General features: G+C 31.6%; 3 protein-coding genes across 3 annotated transcripts; 1 reads left to right on the top strand and 2 right to left on the bottom strand.

Moving 5' to 3' along the window:
* The first annotated feature begins 3,869 nt into the window (after positions 1-3,869).
* On the top strand, positions 3,870-9,565 carry LOC8275179 (ubiquinone biosynthesis O-methyltransferase, mitochondrial). Its single transcript, XM_048374779.1, has 9 exons — positions 3,870-4,568; positions 4,904-4,993; positions 5,986-6,064; positions 6,736-6,813; positions 7,306-7,354; positions 7,928-7,977; positions 8,269-8,418; positions 9,168-9,248; positions 9,337-9,565. Exons 1-9 carry the CDS (start codon positions 4,333-4,335, stop codon positions 9,442-9,444), a joined length of 921 nt encoding a protein of 306 aa, XP_048230736.1. The 5' UTR covers positions 3,870-4,332; the 3' UTR covers positions 9,445-9,565.
* An 8-nt stretch (positions 9,566-9,573) lies between these two features.
* On the bottom strand, positions 9,574-11,374 carry LOC8275180 (F-box/kelch-repeat protein At3g23880). Its single transcript, XM_002522212.2, has one exon. The coding sequence runs from the start codon at positions 10,984-10,986 to the stop codon at positions 9,820-9,822; it is 1,167 nt and encodes a 388-aa protein (XP_002522258.2). The 5' UTR covers positions 10,987-11,374; the 3' UTR covers positions 9,574-9,819.
* Positions 11,375-15,445: 4,071 nt separating this feature from the next.
* On the bottom strand, positions 15,446-16,639 carry LOC112535344 (F-box/kelch-repeat protein At3g06240). The gene has a single exon (XM_025157914.2). It carries the CDS (start codon positions 16,637-16,639, stop codon positions 15,446-15,448), a length of 1,194 nt encoding a protein of 397 aa, XP_025013682.2.
* Positions 16,640-20,300: the final 3,661 nt, after the last annotated feature.

Genomic DNA, 20,300 nt, shown 5'->3' with positions numbered 1-20,300 from the left:
TGATGTATTGTCTGAAAAAACTTCAAAGCAAGGGAGGGAAGAAAGAGAAGTTAGTAGAAGTACTACAGTCGAAGAAAGCATCAATGGAACAAGTCTGGGTAGTACCACTACTTTGGGCAGTGCTAGTGTGGCTGATTTGGGCAGTTCTGCCTCATCCGCTGCCTTGAATGAAGCTGCAGCAACCCACTCCCTTGTTGCCCTAAATGCTCCTACAGCAAGCACAATTACTGCTGCCTCACAGAGTGAACTCCAAACCAGAAGTGGTAGAATCAGTCGCACTCCAGCATGGCTTGGTGATTATATGAGTGGAGAAGAGATGAATGTGACAACTGCAGACATGGTCATGATGGTCATATCCAACGACCCTAACAGTTTTGAGGAAGCTGTAAAGGAAAAACATTGGATCAATGCAATGCAGAAAGAGATTGAATCCATTGAGAAGAACAAAACATGGAGCCTAGTTGACTTGCCGAATGGAGCAAAGGTGATAGGTGTCAAGTGGATTTATAAAATAAAACTTGATGCAGGTGGTGCCTTAGAGAAACACAAGGCAAGGTTGGTGGCAAAAGGATATTCACAGAATTATGGAGTTGACTATGGTGAAGTGTATGCACCAGTTGCAAGGATTGAAACAGTGAGAACCATAGTGGCGTTAGCAGCCCCAAGGAGGTGGAAAATTCTTCAATTAGATGTTAAATCTGCGTTCCTTCATGAGAAATCCGAAGAAGATGTCTATGTAGAGTAACCACAGGGATTTAAGGCGAAAGGCTCATATAGGAAGGTACTCAAGCTACATAAAGCACTTTATGGATTAAAGCAGGCACCAAGGGCTTGGTTTAGCAGAATGAAGAGATACTTTATTAAAAAAGGCTTCGACAAATGCCAAAATGAACAAACTCTCTTCACAAAGTGGAGCAGCTCAGGTAACTTACTTATTGTAAGTGTATATGTTGATGATCTAATTTATACAAGTGAGAGTGAGTACATGTTGGAAGAATTCAAAGAATCCATGATGAAGACATTCGAGATGACGGACCTGGGACTCATGAAATACTTTCTTGGGATAGAAGTGACGCAAACATTGCATGGGAACTTCATATGCTAAAAGAAGTATGCTAAGGAGATTCTGCAGAGATTTGGCATGGAAGGATGCCAATCGGTAATGACACCGATTGTTCCTGGAACTAGGCTACACAAAGACACGAAGGGAGTTGCAGTATGCGAGACAAACTTCAAACAGATTATAGGTAGTCTCATGTACCTTACTGTTATAAGACCTGACTTAATGTTTGGTGTAAGTCTTATTAGCATATACATGATTAAACCAACAACTCTACATCTTCAAGCAACAAAGAGGATACTAAGGTACATAAAAGGCACAATTGATTATGGCATTATGTACAAGAGGTATGGTGGAGGACTTGTTGGCTTCACCGACAGTGATTATGTCGGTGATTTAGATGATCGACGAAGCACCTCGGGGTATGTCTTTACGATTGGTGGAGGGGTAGTTTCTTGGTTGTCCAAAAGCAACCGATTGTTACACTATCAAGCACTGAAGCGGAATTTGTAGCAGCTGCTGGATGCTCAAGCCAAGCAGTCTGGTTTAGGAGAATATGCGAGCAGCTTGGTTGTACACATGAAGAAGGAATAGTCATATTTTGTGACAACAGTTCAACTATCAAGCTCTCTAAGAATCCAGTAATGCAAGAAAGAAGTCGGCACATCGATGTTCGTTATTACTTTTTAAGGGAGCTAGTTCAAAATGGAATAATTAAACTGGAATTCTGTGGCACCAAGGATCAAATTGCAGATTTGATGATTAAACCTTTGCAGACAGAAGCCTTCATCAAGTTCAGGAGTCAGCTGGAAGTTCAAAAGGAAGTTGATAAAGCTAACTTGTGTTCCACAGTTAGCTTAAGGGAGGGATTATTGAGTTAGTTTTGAATTGAATAAAGACTTAGTAAAACAGTAGACGTTGACAAAATGTCTTTACCTATTCTATAAGTGCTGAGATATCGCAGGGAACTGTTAGGATTTGTATTTGAATTTTTCTTGCTGTAAACTTGGCTGTATATTAGTCAATCATTCACATGAATAATTGTGTGGTTATTTGCTCATCTGTTAGCTGTGTTTGTCTACAAATATTCTAACAAGGTTGAGACGTTGGATCCTCCCTAAAGTCTTGACCTCAGCTAAGAATTCCTTCTTCCTGTCTACGCGCTCCACTGCAATTTTCTCTCTAATATCTATGTTTGTAATTTGTTTCCTTCATAAACTGACCCAAATACCGAATTGCTATTTCCAGCTCCTGGCAAGAGAATCTTGAAATCTGGGTAATATTCCATTCTTTCTTATTCATTCAATGCTTAATTATAAAGTAATAAATTATTAGAAACACATAAAGAAGGCTTCAATTGTTGGTCCTGCTAAAAGAATTATGATATTGGAAGGAGTAACACTCGAATAATGCTCTTTAGTATTCAGATCGTCAGCTTTTGACATTTTGATGAAGGCCTCTGATTTAAACCTATTCGTTCCGTCAGTTGACAGTGAAAGGACTTGTGACCGTATTTAGCATTTCCCCTCCAAATTAGAGCCAACATTATACCGAAATAGAGCAGCTTTAAAAACAAAAAAAAAAGTAGTTGGCGCACAAATTCATGCAGCTATCCACCTCTGTAATGCTTCACTAGGATTTAGAAATTTGAAATTACAGGTGTCTTTAAAGGGAGGAAGAAAAACGGTTAGCTCAGAATATTCACATGGGTTTAGACCTGGATTAATCTCTGAACTACTGAATGCAACATCTGAATCTTTTCCAAATCCTGATGGACGAGCATTTTCCATCTGCGCAAAGTCCATAATTACGACGAGTAGTTGGATGATCACATTCCTCCAAATAATTTTTCAACACATCAACTGCCTTTATTCCTATCGTCATAAAACCTGAGATGCCCGCGGTGATCAATCTCATTATAAAGAGTGCTTCGCAGCTAGAAGGACTAGTGAAAAATGACAAGGAAAGATTACACTCTGACAATACATTCAAAGAGAAATACATGATGGCTCCAATCCAGTCCAGGTCTGTCTAGAGGGTGTGCGGTCCTGAAATGCAAAGCAAAGGGTCAAGATGGCCCATGGACTTTGTGTCTAAAGGCTCTCCAAGGGTCAAAATTAGTGGTCTAATTATACTTAACCGTGGGAGAGAAGATGACATTTAGAGGGAAAAAATTATCCTTCACGCCCAAGAAGAAGGCAAACTAAACAATTCTGTTATACCTGTGTTGTAATTTAGCGTAGATATTCCTCGTAGATTTGGTGATATCCTTTAAGATCTTAATGAAGTTTTACATTATTTTATTTTGATGTCTTAAGAGGCTAAATGGCAATACTGAAACTAATTAAACCTGCAAAAGACACTTCGTCTGTATGGGTAGACCAAACTAAAGTTTCATCCCCATGTCTCAGCAACAAATTCCCATCACCAATAGGCCTATTTCTGTTTGCTTGCCATGTTTACATTGCTGTGATGGCTTTATAGTACTGTGGTGAATTACATATATCTTCCAATATTAAGTGTTTAAAATGTTTGGATACTGTTTTCAATTTGCAGCAAAATAAAATCTTCTCCCGTAATTCGTAAAATTACATTACCAATTTAATGGCTGAATAAAAGAACTCACATTATTCTTGGGAAAAAATTCAAAAACTCTTAAGAGGAGGTTTTGTAGATGACTAGAATTCCGATGCCAATATTTTGATGTTTCTTGGAATAGAATAGTGAGGAAATAATTTTATGACCAAAGATTTACTGACTGAAGAAGAAAATTTGCCACGAAAGACTGGAGGCGAAGAGATTCTTGATGAGGAAAACTTCGTCAGGAATGGAATTAATGAGACATTTTGGTTTTGTGTAGTGATGAAGGGCAGCTAGTCTCCAAGAGTTACAATGATAGATTGTGTTTCGTCAAAAAAGGTTTCCTGATAACTTAAATTTGGAGAGGATGAATATCATTGCTAAAATCTGCTGATAATTGCTATATTATTTTCTTTATTGTTCGGGAACATTTCCCTTTTGACTATTTCCTTTTTTCCCGTATCGGCTTCATCCATTAAAAAGACCTGACCATTTTAAATCGCTTCCAGAAAAAAAAATCTTCCTTGCCAACTGAACGTGTTAATATTATTAGTATCAGAAGTCCCTCGTCTTTCCCGCTCTCTACCTCTCTCGCGCTTAGCCTCATCAATTCTTGCTCACGAATCTCGCCACCTTCTACAAGCTCAATAAAATCGGAATAATCTGCAATCAAAATAAAAAAAATCACAGCCATGGCCGCCTCTAAGCTGCTGACTAAAATTCGAGCAATTCAAAATCTTCAAATCGGACCAAACCCTAACCAACGACTGCTCAATGCCACCATAAGGCATTTCTCTCACCAGCCAATTTCTGCTCCTCCTCCTCCATATGACAACAATAATAGGAAGACTGCTGACAATAAACATCAAAAGGCGTCGTCTCTGAAGGATATCGAACTTGCTAAATTCTCAGCCATTGCTGATACTTGGTTAGTTTTGGCTTTTCTTTTACTTAATTTTCTGTTGCTTTTATTCTAATATTCTTGAATTTTTAGTGAACATATCCAATGGGGTAAAATTACTAGATTAAGATAATTTAGTTAGGCGGTATTAATGATATCTGCAATAGTTCTCCTCCGTATTTATCAAAATCTGATATATACTGGATTGTACTTAACTTTAATGTTAAGAGTAAGATATGGAACTTGAATATTATTGTTGGTTGTTTCCAAGTCTGCTATGGAGTATCAAATAACAAAATTACAGAATACAATTTGATATATGGGAATGGTTTTGCGATTTATTAATTTTCTTAAATCATTAGGTGGGATTCCGAAGGGCCATTTAAACCATTGCATGCGATGAATCCCACAAGACTCGCTTTCATTCGCTCCACACTTTGTCGACATTTCCGGTATGTTGTTTTTATTGTATATTTGCTCCTTTCCTTCTTGCTTCATATTCTGTTACTTCTTGCGTGGCTTGAATCTTGAGCGTGATTTCCTTTGACATTGCAGTTGTATAGTGGGTAACCATGCTTGTGTTATCATGTTTTTGGGAATTGCTAGGCATCATGTGGTATTTGTCTTGCAATACAGTGTATGACTTTGTTCCTATAAAATGATGGTTTTAAGAGTAGTACTGCCATGCTTCTTTTAGATAATAGATCTTCAAAAACCTGAGATTTTGATAGGCTTGTTTCCTGATTTTTACTTCTATTTGGTTTACGCTTGAAAAGATGTTAGACTTGTTTCTAAGTTATTCAGGAAGCTCAGCAATTTCAATGAAGTTTTTTCTGTTTGTCTTTTTGACATGCAAGATCTGATAATAACAACACAATTTCCGATATTTAATGTGGTTATAGTTTCTAACTTGATGCACTGCTTCATTTTCCATTCTGCATACAAGATTGCTACATGTTACAACGTAATATCTTTTCATATATCCTTCCCAAAATCTTTTTCTTGGTTGTGCAATTATCATGAATGTAATCCTTTGTCACTGCTCAACACTGACAAGAATAAAGCATAAAGGCATTGTAAGAGTTTCAAATTAGTAACCCTTCAGCTTAGTTAACTTTACAATTGCATTGTGCTTGTAGTCCTGCATCTCTATCTCTACCACCTTGCTTCTGTTTATGGGCAATTCCCTATTTTCGTATCACCTAATTTCAAATATCACCAAGTGTAGGTTAATTTATTTCTATTTTATGAACACCACCTTGAGAAGAAGGCTACAATTTAGCAAGAGATTCTATATCTTTTATTGGAATAACCAGTAACAGTGTTTGGGAAAATAAATTTGAAATTTTGGGCTTTTGGCAATGTGCTGTTGGCCTGTTTTTTATGTGAGACAACACATTTTTCTGGCTCCTCCGTGCATTCTTACTAGTTTTTATTATTTCAGAAAGAATCAAAGCTCAGCTAGGCCTTTTGACGGATTAAAAATTATTGACGTTGGTTGTGGTGGAGGAATTCTTTCTGAGGTATCTTATTCTTCTAAGTTAGATAATTATCAAGTTTCTACTCTGTTCTGCAGCCAGATATCTAGTTTGCCAGAAGGATTTCTTTTGCTCAGTCAATGATTCCGTGAAGTTTACACTGTGATGCCTTTTCAAGATGCACTCGCTCAAAGCAGCACGGCCTACTATTTATGGTCTAATTTCAAAATTTAAAAGATAGCTACCTGGATTATGCATTAATTCTTTGATTTCTGAAGCCCTTCATCTTCAAATGTTACCAAACATGAAAATTCCAACTAGCTGGACCATTTCTTCCAGCCTTGATTCTCCATGTCTTGGCCTCGTCTTTTACTTGTGGTGCTTCTAGTTTTTATCAAATTACTCTTTTGTCTATATCTCTGTGGAGAATTCTATAATAATGGTTGACAAATCCTTATAGAATGTATCAGCGTTTTTTGATGGGTAAAATCATCTAAATATCCTGCTTACAGCTATACAATATATTGGCTCAAGAATTAACAAGTGCAATCATATTTACATGAATTGGAATTAGTGCATGTAGATGCACTTCTCAGTTGGCAGTAAATAAATTAAATTGTTTCAATATGAAATTTATGGTGATACATAATAGCTGTTTGTTGCTTCCGAACCTTGCTAATATCTAACTATTATTCTTCTTTCTTGTGCTTCTTCAGCCTTTAGCTCGAATGGGAGCAACTGTAACAGGAGTTGATGCTGTGGAGAAAAATATCAAGATTGCATGCCTTCATGCCGTATGGTTATTTTGTATTTTAAGCTAAACTGCATCAGTATATGTGTGTCTATTTCTGCTAGAGTTTACACCAGACACAACTCCTGACATAACTAGCTGGTAGGAAGAATCCAGGTTAAGGTTGTGTCATTTACTGGAGTTTCCATGTGCCAACACCTTTAGAAAGAGACCTACAGTTTCCTCTTTAATTGAGAAACTAGGGAAAAAACATCTTCTGTTTTTGTCTTGCATTCTGTGTTCTCTTTTCATATATACTGACAATTCAATTACTAATTTATTGATCATGAGTTACTGGTTGGCTAGTAATTTTTGAATTCCAAGCTTGTCATTCCATTTATCAGATTTATGCTATTGATTCAAGTGAATCATTTGTGATCAAGCATATTCATAGTGAAGCTGCTCATGTACTTTATCAGATTTATTTTGTACTTTTTTTTTTTTTCAGTTTAGAAACTTGGATTTTAACTCCTCAACTCTTTTTCTGTTTTCACAGGATTTGGACCCATTGACTTCAACAATTGAATACTGTTGCACAACAGCTGGTACATGTAATTTTTGCTCATCCCTAGTGTATGTTAAGCTTTCCAATAATCTTGCTCCTGCTATACGTTGAAGTTGGCATTCTATCTCGTGACTATGTTTCATCTGTAAGAATCAATGGTGGCATCCTCTTGACAATTAGAGTCAGTAGTCAACTCCAATTGTTTTGCTCCGCATATGTTTAGTTTGCTTGAGAGAGATGCACCTAAATTGCCACCACTTAGAGCAGCTGTTTGTTTTTGTGTCATCTCTACTTGATGCATCTGCTGATTCTATTGTGGTTATTATAAGTTAGAGTGGTTGCTTGTGTGTGCATATGCAATTAATAGATGGCATAACTTTCTTGGAAGTTCCTTACGGTGATCAACATTTCCTATGTGTGAAGATGAGTTACTTTTCCATTTTGTTCAAACCTTTGATATGATTTAATGTTATGTGAATTCTTCTATTCTTTGCCTGCTGCATTTATTTCCTCCTTGATGATCTCAGTAATTTTTATGTTCCCAGCAGTGTTTCTTTCCTATGACTTTTAAAAACCTTGGAAAGATTTTACTTGAATGCAATTTTATGCACAGAAAAGCTAGTTGAGGAGCAGAGGAAGTTTGATGCTGTGATTGCACTTGAGGTAAACATGCGGATCATGATCAACTTACTCTATTGATTCTTTCACATTGTTTTGCATGTTTGTCTTGGGATTGTCAGTTGTGATGATTTGTCTAGGTTAGCAATTGATCAGCCTGCCCGAAATGCATGAGATGTGAGATAAGTTAAATTGTAGGGCTTCAGCTTTGAAATGGTTTAATAAAACTACTTTAACTCTATAAAAGAACATATACTTGGGTGCTGAATATGTGTTTTTGTCCTTGCCATTAGAGCATATCCAATTTGTTTGTTAATTGATTACTTTCCACTTAAGGTAATTGAGCATGTAGCGGATCCTGCTGAATTTTGCAAGTCTCTGGCAGCGTTAACTTGTCCTGGTGGAGCTATTGTTGTTTCAACAGTTAATCGATCCTTGAGATCTTATGCGACTGCCATTGTTGCCGCAGAATATCTTCTCCATTGGGTATGATTCCTTCTTGTAATTCTGCAGTTGGTTATGTCAATTTCTTCTCTGTGGGGACTTGGCTTACCTATAGATCATTTTCCTTACCAGTGTGTTTATTACTGCTTCAGAATGTCTCTTATGTAAGAACTCCAGTATCTCTTAGATACTTCGATAATCTCCTCCATCTGTTTGCTATCCTCAAATTCACTACTGTACAGTTGCTTGCACTCATTTTTGATACTCCAGGCTTGCTACTGGAAGGACATTTTTTTCCTGGTATAATGCTTGTTAATATTTAATATTAGATTACCTCAAAAACTTTCCAGGACATAGTTGTTGTCGCATTGGTTGGTCCTTGTAGCTCTGGTGTATTCACTTGACACAAACTTGATCCGCTTTGTGTTGGGTTAATGCTTTCGCACACTAGCAGGCTGTTTATGAAATGTATCAGATTCATGTAGGACAGACTTGCATTAGAAGTTTTATACAGATATGAGAAACCTAATTTGGAAAAACACAAAATAAGCAAAAATAGCTCTGCACTCTTGAAATCTGTTCGTTGCCATTTTCTCTCCCTTTCCTTTTGCCCACTTTTCTGGAGTATATAACACTGTTATTTCTGAGGTTAACAATATCCAAATATCTTTTGGCATTCATGTTTAGTAAATTATAGTGATACATTGTCACTGTTGAGGCTACAGGGCTGCATATCTGCTTAGATATTGGAAAGAGTAAAGTTTGAACATGTTGCTTTGCATATCTTACAGCTTCCAAAAGGTACCCACCAATGGTCAAGTTTCCTCACTCCCGAAGAGCTGGTACTGATCCTTAAGCGTGGCTCTATCGATGTAAGAGAGATGTTCTCTTTTTGTTCATTTCTCGTGCCACTGATCCATCTTTTAATTTTAATTTTGTTTTGCGATTGGGTCTTTCCAGGTTAAAGAAATGGCTGGATTTGTGTACAATCCCCTGACTGCGCGGTGGTCATTATCAGACGACATAAGTGTGAACTTCATCATCTTCGGTACTAAAAATGGCCAATAAAGACACGATTGATGTAGGAATTTATGGTGGTAATTAGAGCAAAAATTTCATTCACCATGACAAATGTGTACATTTTCTAATTCATATATTCATGGCAAGCAAACGACAATGATTATGATTAGTTTTTGAAAGTTTAATTTTCCCACATGTTTTAGCGACAAAATGATTAAATTGCTACCAAATCTATGAACCAGTTTTAATGATCACAAGTAAGCAAGACACTATTGATTTGCAAACACCGTAGAATACTTTAAAGATGTAAGATTAGTAATGAAATAGAGGCCTAAAACTATCAAAAAAATATAATTAATTAACATCTGTAGCCAAAATAAAAATCGCTCCTCACTATCTATCTAAAATTAAAATACTTTTGGATCATGTCTTCTCTTTCTTGTAGATTTTAGGAGATACAAGACTCTCTGCATACGTCGCCACACTGAACTCCTGATCAGAAATCAAAACATTCTTATATTCCTTTCTACTAGGGGAATATATAACTAGAGTCATCCAATCTATACTCATTACGACTCGATCCTTGTTTATAAATTCATGTGGTATTAAGCGATACAGAAATGGCATTTCAGGTGGTTCAGGAAAAGAGATGTTCAATTTAATCCAAGATTTTCCCACACCATATTCTCTCATTATCCACACCATCCATATTTCTCGAGAATCGGCATCTCCCATACAAAGGTACCCATATAGAGTAGAAATATAAGTTGAAGCTTTTATGGCCGCAGGTAGAGGTACCTCCTTGAATTTCTCTTCCACCACATCAAACGATAACAGAACCACACTTGCGTAATTAACCCGCCTTAGCACAAGCCAATGGGGGATTCCATTCGCTAGAGTAGTCCCTGGTTGATAATAATATACCTTGTAGGGGAAGTCATAGTTTTTTATCTCCCAGCAGCGCTCCTTGAGGTTATAGACATTAATGACGGCTTCTCCTGGTCTTTTAAAAGACACATCTACAATCTTGTAATTATCATTAAACTCGTCGTAACCAAGCCCGACAATATTGGTAAGAGGACTGTAATAATTGCAGCTAATCTTTTCATGCTCTCTAGTAGAAGGATTCCACAATAAAAATTCCCTTGACCTCCTATCACGATGAATGAGACATACAAGTAACAATCCATTACAAGAACCAAGGACCTCAGCACGAATATAGGTGCTGTGATACACTTCACCAAAAGGATTTTGAATGTCGACTAGATCATGATCGCGATCGACATCTTCTGCTGCGGTGTCGAAGCTGCTTCGAAGTGAAAGGCATGGGTATGCGGTGTGTCTGTTGCGAATTTGTATAACTCCGTGTTTATGGAAGCATGCTCTTTCATGATGGAGATGTCTAAAAGAAAACTCGGGACTTGAAATCAAAGAAAGCCAGGAGCTATGCACGGCTTTGAATCTTATGATTGACTTTACGGGTAGTCTTAAAAGAATGCTGAGTATTATATCATGTGGAATGTACGGCCTTCCGGCAGCTTCCCTCTTTGTTTTACCCTTCAACAACCTGTTGAATAGAGATATCGTCATGGTTGCCTCAAAACTTTGGAAAAACCTTTAAATCTACCAATGCTACTTGTATCTATATATATATGTTTTCTCTTTGCAGAAAATTAAGAAGCTTCATGTATGCTTCTTCTTTTAGTTGGATTAGGAACACGTCTGAGACTGAGATTGTGCAATTTCGTTCTTTTTTTTAACATGGATTAGGAGACTTTTAACTTAAACGTACTGCTATTGTGTATTTTACATACATGTAGGTACTTAATCCTAAACAAAATATAATAGCTTATATGTTTTTGTATGCTTTATAATACCCTTTTTGGAATTCATAGGTCTCCTCTTCTTCTTCTTCTTTTTTTCTTTTTTTAAAAAGGGGATTTTATAAGTCTCTTAGATTCATTAATATATATTTGCTTCAAAGCATGTAATTTAAATAAAACTAATACAACCTAAAATCTTATATTGACACATAATATTGGACCTTTCAGAAAAATGTATGAAATCTCTTAAAACATATAATTCAAAAATGAAATTATAATTGATTTGAAATTTAATGTTTAAATGCGGCCAAATAATTTGAAGTTTTAAAAAAATGTATCCCAATTAAATAATAATTTCCTTTTTTAAGAAAATAACATCCGACTAAATGATGATTTTTTCTTAAAGAAATAATAGATTTTAATTAAATAATTAGGAAAATGACAATAATATTCTTTAAGATAAGCCAGATAATGAAAATGTGATGTCTTAAATTTAGTATTCGTAAGTGTACGAATCGAATGTTAGTATGAAAAAGTTCACTACGGCATCAATTTCACAAGAAACTAGAGAACATATATTATAAAAACCAACTATCACATAAAAATACTAAAATAAATCTAAATGCTCTAAGTCAATATTTAAGAATAGTTTTAAAGTTTATAAAAGAAATTAAATAAACTAGAAAATAAATCTGTAAATGAAATATTTAATGTAAACTATATGAGAAATAGCTTTTAGCCTAGCTTATACTTAGTAGTCCCCTTATTTTTCTTTAAGTCTAAATCTAATAAACGAGACGGTGATGTGTCTTTTTTCTAAGTCACTCAAACTAATGATGCAACCTAAGTTTCTTATACCAACATAGATTAAAATAAAGATGTTGTTTCTAATATTTTTAACTTAAAGATTTTCATAACAAATATTATTATTAAATTAATATGATGGTCAATCAACAATAATAAATGAAACTAATACATGTATGAAGGTAAAGAAATCATTCATTAAACTCATAATAAATAAGATTTATACATAAGTAAAAAAGTCAAACTAAACACTTATGAAACTTAGATTGATATATTTAATCCAACAGTCATTGTAATTAAATAGAAAGACATAAGAAATATAAAATAAAAAATTAAAGCTCTCTCAAAATCCAGAAGTTCTTCAAGGGACAAATATGATTAGTTATCACTCTCCACGTCTTAAAAATCATCTTTTATCTTTGATAGAATAATGCAAAATTAAGTGTTTGTAGAAGATGAACTCTAGAAAATTCACAGAGAGAAGAATAATAGATCCCCTATTTTAATTGATCTCCACTGCTTATAGAAATTTCTTTTTCAAAATCTTTCTCTAAGCACAATACTGTTATAGTTATACTCTTAATTATCCTAAACAAAATAAACAACTTAAAAGATAATTATCTTTAATTATATTATAACTATTTTTTTTTGTGGGCTTTTATAAATTCGGTTAGGCCTGCAATACTGATAATCCACTTGTGCAACAATAGTTCAATTAAAATTCATTTATGTATTTTTGGCTCTTATTCTCTTTCTTTGGCCAATATCATATGAAATTAGATAATAAGGCTGAATTAAGATAATAAACACATATTTCTACATATTATGTATATAAAATACACCAATAAATCACTAAAATACCTTAATTATATATATATATATATAAATGAAGCTATCACAACGCTCGTCTTAAAATGTTATATATTTTTGAATGAAGAATGATAATGTTACAAATTTTCTCCAAATTTTAGTCCATCTAAGTAACACATAAACGACCATTCAATAACCTTGTCACTTTAACATTCTATTAATCTTCTTCAACGAAATTCTTAATCCCTAATTTTCAATTAACCAATTTTTCTCAATCTACAATTTTAACTTCAAATTAGTGTTTCACTCTCAATTCTTAATATTTGCTTTAAAAGAATTTCTGAATATCTTTCCTTTCCTATAAAGATTTCATCGGAGAAAAATGATTAAAAAGAATAGACGAAGAATGAAAAGCGAAGGAAAAAGAAAACAAAAACAATCAATCACATTCGCTCTTAGTTAATTATACTGCAATATCCAACACCTGTAACTCGTACATGTTTGAGTCAATGGTTCATGAGTTGTGGCCTTAATTTTGTAAAAGAAGAAGAAGAAGAAGAAGAACAAGTTATTTTGGATTCCCAATTTAATTGGTAAATCATGACTTCCGGATCTTAGCTGTGAATATCATTATTGCTTTCCGAATTGTGAGGCATCATTACCCTTAAAACTCCGCAGTTGCCCAACCTCAAAAAGGCGTCAATTTACTTTATACTACAACACCTTGGAACATTTTAATTTTTGTAATTAAAAAAGTATAATTTTAAAATTATAATAATAATATAGTGTTTTTTAATAATTTCTATGTAAAAATCATCTTAAAAAATATTTAAATATAAAGAATAAAGTACTTTATTCAAATGTATGTGTATTTTTTATATTTTTAGTTTTACTTATAGAAAAAATAAGAATTAGAAATATAAATTCATCAAGTACATATAAATTTATAGTGTATTTATTAAATAAAAAATAGAAAATAAAGTTTGACTCTTCGTGTATGTCGAGAGTCAAATCAACTTTCTATTGTATATCTAAAGAATTAAAAATACATTCAAGAGTAAATTTTAATTTCTATCAAATCTGATGACTATAAATTTTATTTCAAATTTTTCTTTTATAATTTTATATCATCTCTTATTCATTAAATAACTATATATTTCAATTTATTATTAGTTATATGTTTTAATTCACTATCTAATTATTATAAAAATCTCCTTTTCTATTAGATATATAATTTATTCTAATATTATAAATATAAAAAAAATAAAAAAAATCAATACGAGGAAATTTAAACTTGAGCGATAATATTTTCAACAGTAAAAAATAACAGCAATGTTCAAAATGTCAATGTTTTACGGACAAGATTTTTAATATTATATATATATATATATATATATATATATATATATATATTAATTTCCATGTTCTCTGTTGTTCTTGTTTTGTCATTATTTCTTCTGTCATTTATTATTGTTTTAAAATTTAGTTTCTTTCTTTTTTCCCTTTTATATGGTTTCTTTCTTTTCCTCTTTTTTTTGTTATTTTTTATCAATAGTGATTGGTTGCTTTTATTTAGTTAATAGATCTTTCTTTCCTTAGAAGAGAAGAATTTCTGCTGTTATCTTTTAAGTTTGCTTTTATGTTTTACTGTAGGAAATGTTATCGCTCAACCTTAAATTTTCTCATATAGATTTTCTTAGGTTTTTTTCAATATTTATAATATTAGGATAAATTGTATATTTGATAGATGGAAAGTGAATTAAAATATATAATTATTTAATGAATAAGAGAGAATATAAAATTTAAAAAGATAAATATGAAACAAAATATATATCAGATTTGATGGAAATCATTGGTGGAGAGATTATGTAAAATTAAATAATTTTACACATATATAAGTGGATCTCATCACAAATTAATTAAGTGTATAAGAATTTATAATATAATTATTAAATATAAAATAGAGAGTGAAATTTAATTTTTTTTATATGTAGAGAGTCAAATTAACTCTATACTTTATATTTAGAAAATAAATAATGCATTAAAATATTATATTATTATGTGACTTTTTATTAAAATAAAAAAAGTTACATATATAAGAATGTATTAGAAACGTTATAATATATAGGTAGACTACGTTTTTCTATAAAGAAGATGGAAGTAAATAGGTAAATGTGCTCATTGGTAAGCCATGATAAAATAAATTCTTGATACTTGGTTGATAATATTTCTACTAAGCAATTAGCTTTTAAATGAATTTTTTAGTACTTTTTAATTATTTTGTGTAGATTTAGACTATGAAGGATATTGTATGATAAATTGCTAGCAAAAATTCCAAAAGAGCTATTTAAAATTAACCTTTTAATTCATAAAAATATTACATTCACAAAAATAAATTAAATAATTGGAAGATATCAATTGACACAAATGTTAAATAACAACTGATCAATGCCCCCCAAAAATGGCAGGATGAAGCTACCATCGATCTAAACAACTAACAGAAAAGAAAAGATAGTAGATAAATTTTATAACAAATGCATGCCTATCAAAACGATAATAATTAACATCCATAGCCAGAAAAAAGAAACTCATTAACTATATAAACTAAAATATCAATGGGTTCTATCTTCTCTTTTGTTGTAGGTTTTAGGAGATACAAGACTCTCCACATAAGTAGCCACACTCCATCCCTTTGGACCACCAGAAAGCAAAACAGGCTTATATGTATTTTTACTGGGGCAATATGTAGCTATGCCCTTGTGGTCTAAACTCATTATAAATTCATCCTTTTTGGTAAATTCAAGGGGTGTAAATTGACAAAGAAGTCCCATTTTGGGTGCTGTTTCAGGAAAAGAGATGTTCAATTTAATCCAAGATTCTTCCGCTCCATATTCTCTCATCACGCATACCTTCCATTCGAATATCTTTTGAGAATTAAGGCTGCCCACACAAAGGTACCCATGTAGATTAGAAATAAAAACTGGATCATTTAAGGATGCAGGTAGAGGCACTTCCTTGAATTTCTCTTCTCCCAAATCAAAAGAAATAACTACTTTCTCGTTATTAACCCGTCTTCGGACAATCCAATGTGGCACACCATTCGCTAGAGTAGTCCCTGGTCGATGCCAAAGAAATTTGTAGGGGAATTGACTGTCTTTTCTCTCCCAGCAACGCTCCTTAAGATTATAAACATCAACTGAAGTCTCTTCTGATGCTAGCGATGAAGACACTTCCACGAGTTTGTAATTATCATTAAAGTGGTCGTAGCCAAACCCAAATATATAGGTAAAAGGTTGGTCCGAAAGCCTATCTTTTCTAATCTTCTCATGCTCTCTAGTAGACGGATTCCATAAGATGAATTCTCTTATTAACCCCTTGTTATATCTAAAGACAGATATAAGTAACAATCCATTACATGAACCAATGATCTCCGTACGAATATATGGTTTGTGATTCACTTTGCCGAAAGGATTCTGAATGTCTATTACTTCATGATCAGCATCTTCAGCTACCGGCTTCTTCAAACTGCAAAGTGAGAGGCATGGATTTCCGAAGTGTATATTACGAACCTCTACAATTCCGTGTTTAAGAGAGCGCGCTCTAGCATGATTGAGATGTTTAAGAGTAAACTCAGGACTTGAAGTCAAAGAAAACCAGGAGCTGTGCACGGCTCTGAATCTTATGATCGACTTCACCGGTAATCTTAAGAGGATGTCAAGTAATATATCTTGTGACATAGACAGCCTTCCGGCAGCTTCTTTTTTTCCCTTATCCTTAAACAAGCTGCTGAATACAGACATCATCATGTTCGCTTCAAAACTTTACAGTTCCTAGTGCTGCAGTTTGTATTGTAGAGACAGAAGAAAACTTACTTATCCTTATAATTAATCAGTTATCCTATTCTAATTCTATACAAATTAGTTCAACTTCCCAATCCTTATAAAATTAAATAGTCATTAATCTCCTAATCCTAATAGAATTAATCTAATTTAATTCTAATTTTTTTATAAATATATAAGAAATTAATGACTTAGTATATATATATATATATATATTTATAATAGAATTTAAAATTTTAATACAGATTTTTATAAAAATTGAAAATAAAAAGTCATAAAACAATATATGATATTCTTAATTTTAATTTATTGACAAACATTAATTTATGTCGTTTTATTATTATAATTCTTATAAGTTATACTAATTTATGTAGTAATAGAGCAATGCTAATATTATATTAAGGAATTTGAGATAGATTTCTTCTTCTAATTGGATTAGGAACATGCTGAGTCGGAGATATGCGATAGGATACGTATTCCTATGGGTCTAAGAAATCTTAACGAATTGGGAAAGAATAAACATAAAAACATAGAAAATTGAATTAACATGACAGAACAAAAATGCAACAAAGGGATTCGATCAGCCAATTGTTATACTTAATGATTCGCCATTAACCGGGACTATGGATCATAGTTGGGGCTACAATAATTTAAAGTTAATTGATTAATTAAAAAGGTAAAAGAGTTATGAATTTAAAATCATTGCAAGGTAGATGATTATTATACTACTTTTACGTTCTTGTTTTAATTCTTTATTTTGTATTATATTATCACTAATAATTTATTACTATATACTTTTTATATTTTTGGTATTTTTTTTTTACTACAATAGTAAATTTATTTTTTAATAATATATCATTTTATAGTATATCCTTGTTTATTTTTGTACAAAATGAAATGTTAACTTGTTAATAATTAATTTGTTCAACTGTCACTGTAAATATGTATGCAATTATATTCAGTAAATTATTTATATCGAAGGTGAATGTTTTATTTTTAGCAAATGAATACTAATAAATTCTTTTGAATACTAGTTTAAAAATGTGATGATACTTTTTGAATTTTTTAAATACTGATTTATTTGTTTTATACACATTATTATTTATTTTGTATATATATTGGATATCATAAACACATCCGAGTACATTTTAATTATTGAAGATGAATAAATTATATTTAACTAATACACATTTTAACCAAATGCTTATTGGATGATATATATTTTTTAATTATAATAATGAAATATTCATTGTTAAATTGTATGTTCAATTATTCTATTGTTATTCATGCAACTATATAATATTTGTTTCATGCAATGAACGTTACAATTTTGCATAATCAACATTTACATTTAACCAATGAATATTAGTTAGATCTTTTACATAAAGGAATATCCTATATTATTCTTTGTTCTATATTCCATAATCCAAATTTTCTCTTCATCAATATCAATATGAAACTCTATAAAAGCTTACAAACCAGTTCACATTTCAAGTTTTGAGTACCATTTATTTTCTTCCCCTATATTTTCTTTTAATTCAACCTTGGAACAAATGAGTTTTTGTCAACCATTATCCATCTTGCTTTATACATTTCCTTACTCTCTTCCCAAAAGTTCATTCCGAATCCATAATTATTATATGGATCGTAAATTTCATTACTAGATTTCATAAATGGACAAAAGTATATTTTTAGAGTATTAACTACTAAAAAAGTAAAAGTAATGAATATTATAGCAAGACTTAATGACGCTAAAATCCAGTCCTTTACATACAATTGTAAATTTAGTCAATCTTTTTAATTTTCATTTAAATGATCAGATTTTAATAGTTGATTGCAATTATAACTAAATTAAAATTTTAATCAAAATAGAGTGACTTGGCAAATGACGTGTCATTATTATCAACAACTTATACATCATTGCCACATATATTTACACATCGCATATGAGTTACTAATATTAAGTTACAAATGAATAAGAAAGTGAATGATAAGTGAAAATCATAGATCAAGAAAAAAAATAAATAGTGAAGTCATTTCTCTCTCCACTCTCGTCGTGATTTTATATATTTTCTAAAAGAGACAAACAAGATTGGTAAAATAAAAAGATATTAGTATCTAAGATTAAGAGGGTAGTATCTAATTTTGACCAAGATTTTAATTTGATTATAATTACAATAAATTAGCCAAATTGGACCATTTAAATAAAAATTTAAAAAATGGGTCAAATTTATAAAAAAAGATAAATTTTTAAAATTTTTTATATCATTAAGCCTTATAACAACATTATATGAATATTAAACGTACATGTAATAAACATTTTGACTATAAGTGATAAACATAAAACCATAATGAAATATTTTTACTAATAATGAAAAAGTTGATATGTATGAATTTTTAAAAAGTAATTAAAAAATAATTATAGAATCAAATTAAATCAGAATTTTGAATATTTAGAGAGAATAAAAGTAGGAAGTAAAAAGAATTAAGGATCTGAAAGATTTTTTGAATTAATTCCTTATTTTGAAATCCAATCCCGCATTTGTGAAATATAAATAACCATTCTAAGGGTGTCTTTGGATTCGGTTGACTGTTGAAAACACATATTTATATGTTTCTTAATTTAATATTTTAATTTTCTTAATCTTTTTTATGAATCACTTTTCTCAAATTTACCTTTGGAAAAAAAATATTAATTCACCTATTTTTTTGTAAAAATAATTTTTAAAAAAAATAATATAAAATAAGAATTGAGGTTAGAAAAGTATTTTTTTTTTTTTTTAATTTCAATATCAAACACACCCTATAGCACATAACAAAGTTGCATTTTGAACCTTTAGACCATATTGCTACACAATTCGGGTCCATGGACCAAAATTATAGATGGCAACTGCAAAATTAAATTACCTTGATTCATCATTATTTTGGTAACACGATGAATCAATTTTAGTTTGTTGAACATAGATTCGATATGAAGAATTGTACATTTACCACTTCTCACTGTCATAATACTTTTTTATCCATGCATATCTCTGCCAGTTGCATAAAGGGGAAAAAAACTGGTAATATGTGAAGGGGCATTTAAAGCGATCCACTAACACGTACTTGTAAGAGCAACAAGTCTAAAATCAGTAAGCTTATGTTTGGAATTGAAGGATGTAATGAAGTCATTATATAATAATAAATACATCAGTAATTAATTATTTTTAATTTGATATAATGTTTCATGTACTAAAAAACTTATGTAATTATGATTTTTTAATTTTTTATCTTTTATTTTCTTATTCATATAATTTAAACACCTTTAACCACTAACAATTATAGTTATCCGGTAATCCACAACCAGATTTCGACGACCTACAAACAAATTTATGATTGGATTCGGCGACTGACGATTAAATTCTGGCAATGTATAACCGAATTCCAGTGATTGGCGGTGAGATTTCGACGACTGATATTATTTTTTAAATTAATTTTATATTATTTTTAAATAGTTTATTTTAATATTTTATTTTTATAAAAATTATTATAAAATAAATTAAATATTAATAAAGTATGTTGAACAAAAAATTATTCATTAAATATAAAAATAGCAATGTTCATACATAAGTAAAAATGCTAACTAAAT

Source organism: Ricinus communis, chromosome 5 (genome assembly GCF_019578655.1).
Source record: "Ricinus communis isolate WT05 ecotype wild-type chromosome 5, ASM1957865v1, whole genome shotgun sequence".
Classification (NCBI taxonomy): domain Eukaryota; kingdom Viridiplantae; phylum Streptophyta; class Magnoliopsida; order Malpighiales; family Euphorbiaceae; genus Ricinus; species Ricinus communis.
The sequence above is the reverse complement of the archived record's forward strand: the minus strand, read 5'-3'. Positions and strand labels throughout refer to the sequence as shown.

Bases quoted from the DNA above. Each gene is read 5' to 3' on its own strand.
- LOC8275179 (XM_048374779.1), top strand. From the start codon at position 4,333: ATGGCCGCCTCTAAGCTGCTGACTAAAATTCGAGCAATTCAAAATCTT. The intron at 4,994-5,985 runs GTATGTTGTTTT...TTATTATTTCAG, and splicing joins ACACTTTGTCGACATTTCCG to AAAGAATCAAAGCTCAGCTA. The intron at 8,419-9,167 runs GTATGATTCCTT...CATATCTTACAG, and splicing joins CAGAATATCTTCTCCATTGG to CTTCCAAAAGGTACCCACCA.
- LOC8275180 (XM_002522212.2), bottom strand. From the start codon at position 10,986: ATGACGATATCTCTATTCAACAGGTTGTTGAAGGGTAAAACAAAGAGG.
- LOC112535344 (XM_025157914.2), bottom strand. From the start codon at position 16,639: ATGATGATGTCTGTATTCAGCAGCTTGTTTAAGGATAAGGGAAAAAAA.